The 5,000-nt window shown below is 46.2% G+C and overlaps 1 protein-coding gene across 1 annotated transcript in view; it reads right to left on the bottom strand.

The window, feature by feature from the left end:
- The window catches only part of LOC308171706 (sodium/potassium/calcium exchanger 4-like), a gene marked incomplete at both ends in the record, with an annotated part of 16,353 nt that overhangs the window by 3,464 nt on the left and 7,889 nt on the right, over positions 1-5,000 (bottom strand). Inside the window, 5 exons of the mRNA XM_080546578.1 lie at positions 133-304; positions 974-1,143; positions 1,836-1,999; positions 2,570-2,623; positions 2,754-2,779. Of these exons, the coding sequence (XP_080402704.1) occupies positions 133-304; positions 974-1,143; positions 1,836-1,999; positions 2,570-2,623; positions 2,754-2,779 (586 nt within the window). The remainder of the gene's footprint in view (positions 1-132; positions 305-973; positions 1,144-1,835; positions 2,000-2,569; positions 2,624-2,753; positions 2,780-5,000) is intronic.

The following is a 5,000-nucleotide window of genomic DNA, read 5'->3' as shown; positions in this document are numbered from 1 at the left end:
AAATGATGGACAGATAGGGGAAACGCAGGGTCACAGACAACAACAGACAACAACAGGGTCACAGACAGGATGTGATGTCATGGAACAACCAATGTAATTGAGTATACAACCCCGCCCCCCCCCCACCCTCACCAGGTATGGTAAAGGGAGAGGCAGACCCTCCCCCGCCTCCCCCCCCTCCCCCCTCCTCCTCCTCTGTCTGCTTATCCTCCGTCGTTGCCACGTCTCCGTTCTCCACGGTGTCCCTGACGTCCGTCACCATGGTGTTGTCTATGCCGTTAGACCCCTGGACCAGCCTCTGTTGCTGCACACACACACACACACACACACACACACACACACACACACACACACGGTGTGATGGTGAACATTGCAGAGGGTCTCCGGGCCAGGCTACAGCGAACTCCCCATCTGCTATCGCTACCTAGCATCCTTCTCTCCAAAGTACGCCCCCTAGTGGACAGAATGGATGAGCTACGACTCTGGATAATCTGGCGCCCAACCTCCCCATCTAATGTATATTCACTTATTATAATTATTTATTTATACTCACTATGATGCCTTGCAATGTCTACATGTCATGTCTTTTGCCACTGGCAGGGTTGCCAGATAGGATTGACAATTCCAGCTTAACCACAGTCTAAAAAACGCTAAATCCACCAAAAACCAGCCCAAAACCTATATTGTCAGAAAACCGCTAATTACTATTGGGCAGGTGCCCATCTCCTGCCCCCTAAACTGTATGTCTGTTACCAATGATGTTTGTAAAATAAAAAAAACCTTCCCCATCTGGCAACCCTGGCCACTGGTTAGATGCCAAACTAAACTGAATGTCATTGTCTCAGTACTTGTACTCTATTGAATCTGTTGAATTTATCTATGTATGTGTGTGTGCGCGTGTGTGTGTGTATGCGTGGGTGTGTGTGTGTGTATGTGTGTGTACGCGTGTCTGTGTGTGTGTGTGTGTGTGTACCTCGTTGATGATGAGGCGGCTGGCCATGCGGAGGCGTGTCTTGGGTCCAAAGTGGTTGGTGATCATCACCCTCAGGCCGGCGTCGGGGAAGCGGTAGTGGGGCGGGCTGGCGTGGATCAGCTCATCCACCATCACCACAGACCCCCCCCCGTACGCCTGGCTGGGCTTCACTACACACACACACACACACATACACATACACACACACACACATACACATAGACACACACATACACATACACACACACACGCACACGCACATATACACAAATACATACACATACATGCACGCACACACATACACACACATACATGAACTCATTCCTGATACTGGAAAACTGTAATAATAGTCAATTGATCTCAAAGTAACATAGATGAGGAAAGGTACACAGGGAAACAGCGCCGAGACACATATTCGCGCGACACTATTGACATATTATTGACGCCATACACACACACACACACAAACACACACACACACACACACACACTCACACACACACGCACACACACACAACACACACATGCAGACAGACACACACACACACACAGACACACACACACACTCAGGAGAGGGGAGGGAGGTTTAGTAAGGCTAAGAAGACAGGCATCTACAGCAGCAGAGAGGTCAGCTGGTCTACTGATAGGTGATAGGACAGGGCACCTTGAGAAGAGCCAATCGCAGCACAGCAGCCGTGATGTCACTGAAGAGTTAGAGAAGGCAGGAGTGAGAGAGTGAAAGTGATTGGACCAGGGGTTAGAGGTGTGGCTCTGGTAGAGTCCCAGTGATTGGACCACAGGGTTAGAGGTGTGTGGTTCTGGTGGTACCGGGGCGATATCGGGCCTGTCTGGTCAGCCTCACCTGCTCCCCACTCCAGTAGGGGACGGGACGGGTCGTCCCACACACTGTTGTCATAGCAACCATTACCGTCCTCCAGCTCGCTGCTCGTCGCGTTCCCATTGGCCAGAGTCTTATTCCCCTTCTCCTCCCTCCCAGAGAAGTAGTTATGTAGGCTGCTGTTGAACCTGGAGCACACACACACACACACACACACAGTCACCACAGTTACCCAGGTGTGTGTGTGTGTGTGTGTGTGTGTGTGTCCGACTGGCCCGACAGGCCCGACTGAAGACCCATCTCTTCAGGTTACACCTTAACTGCTCCTCCTGAGACTTCTACTGCCCCCCAGCACTACGTCTCCTGAAGACACACGCTTTTTCCCCTTTACTGTGTCCCCTAAAACTTCTATTGCCCCCCTTGTACTGTTTCTCTGTTTCTCCAGTGTCTATATATAAAAAATAAAAAAAAGTCTAGGTTTAGAAGATGGTGATAGAAGTAGACTTTTCCTTCTATCACAGACTGCCAATGGCCCCGGGCCTGAGCTGGACTACTCTTCCTGCTACGACTGGTGGATTGATGATTCACTTGCTTAGTCAAATGTATTGATTGTAAGTCGCTTTGGAATAAGGCGTCTGCTAAATGCCAAAAATGTAAATGTAAATGTAAATGTATGTGTCTGTGTGTGTGTGTGTGTGTGTGTGTGTGTGTGTGTGTGTGTGTGTGTGTGTATGTGTGTGAGACAGAGAGAGACTTACTTCATGATCAGTATGTAGCCAACGTACATCACCACCAGGATCAGACTCTCCCACCTGTGGAGACACACAGTTACATGGTGACACAAACACACACACATGCACACACACACACACACACACACACACACACACACACACACACACACACACACACACACACACTGAGACACAGGGGGGTACTCACCACACAATCTTCCCATCATAGATGAACTGAAGGAAGAGAAAGAAGGAAGTATTTACATGGAAGACTATACCTTACCGTAGCTTTACCATAGCATAGCACACTTTACCTTACCTTTCATAGCGTAGCATGTGAGTGTGAGAGAGAGTGTGTGTGTTTGTATGTGTATGTGTGTATTTAAAAAATAAATAAAAATATTTAACCTTTATTTATACAGGTAAAAACACATTGAGCCCCAAGGGCTCATTTTCAAGTGTGACCTGTTCACAGGCATACAACATCCACCACAAACAAATACAATACAAAACCTGGCCTACATAGTCTAAAACTAGTGTTGTCACGATACCAATATTTTACCCTGCGATACTATACCAGCCCAAGTATCACGATACTGAGTAGTATCGCGATACCGCGGCACTTTTGTAACACTTTTTATTTTTATGAACATGCAATGTATTTATACAAGTTACAATAACTTAATGAGTGGTGCATGAATAACATGCATTTAATGCATTACTCTGTAACTCTACAGGTAAGTAAAAGTACTGAAACTGATATTTTTGTGAATAACATGTTTATTAATAAGTAGTTTGAAACATCAAACAGACCAACTGGCCTTTTGCAAGAGCATAGCAAAGTAAGTGTGTGTGCTTGTGTGTGTGTGTGTGTGTGTGTGTGTGTGTGTGTGTGTGTGTGTGTGTGTGTGTGTGTGTGTGTGTGTGTCTGTGTGTGTGTCTGTCTGTCTGTCTTTCTGTGTCTGTATGTCTGTCCGTCTGTGGGGTCTTTTTCACGAACTTGAAAAGTAAAAGCAAACACTGGCATATCAAAAAAATAAAGGGCTACTTCCAAACTGTAGCTCAAGACTTAACTCAACTTAAGAAAACTCAGTGGTTTTAATTTTCTAGATAATGCCCACTGAGCTCGCAGGAACCATAGGAACAAATCAAGGACCCCAATTGAAATAAGCCAGTGGCTTTCTTGGGTTTTTATCCTGTTAGTTGACCTTGTATGTAATATGTACTTTCATGTACCTACTTCTGCAAATCTTCTAATAAAGTTTTCAATCAATCAATCAAACAACGTTTGAGGTTGCTAACCTGTTAGCCGACAAAGCTAACGCGATGGGTAGTCGCGAAAAAGGCTGCGTTCGTCAATTCGCTCTGGGAATCTGACCCGCACTCGCGGAACGCCTCTCGTCCAATCAAACGAATCGGTCGCTCTGTGACGTTGCACCCAGTGTGCGCTCCGGCGCTCTCGGAGCGAATTGACGAACGCAGCCGAAAGTGTTATGAGTTGCCCCGCTGGTACCGTGTTCAGCACGGTAGTATAGTATTCCACGGTAGTACCGTTGTATAAAGCTTATGGTATAGTAGGCACCGTGACATTTTGGCACCGCGGTATATCGTTGGTACCGGTATATCGTGCAACACTATCTAAAACTAAACTAAAAATACATAGTCTAAAACTAAAACTAGTCTAAAACAGTCTAAGATAATCTAAAACTAAACTAAAACTACAAAACCTAAAACTAGACAGCTAAAGAGCTAGGGACAGGGAGGGGTCAGCAATGGGCAAAAGGGGGGGTCAACTCAATTGCAAGAACAAATCATGGACTCGCACTGTATGTCTCTCAGCAAGAGCTTGAAACTGGAAAGAGGGATCAGATGAGACAGTTTCAGACTCTGCTGTAATGAATTCCAAGAGGAAGGGGCTGCAAATGAGAACGCCCTTTTGCCTTTCATGGTCCGGACCAAGGGGATGGAGTATGTGATGATGTCCTGTGTGCGAAGGCCGTAGACGAATTGCTTGCGTGACAGATGGTTAGAAAGGTAGGAGGGGAGCAGACCAAGGATGGATTTGTAAATGAAAATATACCAGTGAAGGGTTCGGCGGATATAGAGAGATGACCAGTTAACCAGAGAGTATAGCACACAGTGATGCATAAGGGGTTTACAGCCATGGTAAACTGCATCCAGATGTTGAAGAGAGGTAGCAGAGGCATTCATGTACAAGACATCACCGTAGTCCAAGAGAGGCAGAAAGGTGGCAGCAACCAGACGTTTTCTTGCAGCAGCTGAGAAACAATACTTGTTTCTAAAGAAAAAGCTTAGCTTCAAATTCAGTTTCTTTAGAAGGTTGTCTATGTGCAGTTGAATGAATGAATGAATGAATGAATGGTCTTTATTGTCATTGCTATAGTACAGGTACCAAACAACGAAATTTGGGAGGGGGGGCTCCCCTGGTGCTAGG

The sequence above is a fragment of the Nansenia antarctica genome (genome assembly GCF_963989245.1).
Source record: "Nansenia antarctica genome assembly, chromosome: 1".
Taxonomy (NCBI): Eukaryota; Metazoa; Chordata; class Actinopteri; order Argentiniformes; family Microstomatidae; genus Nansenia; species Nansenia antarctica.
This window is presented reverse-complemented; position numbering and strand designations above follow the sequence as displayed.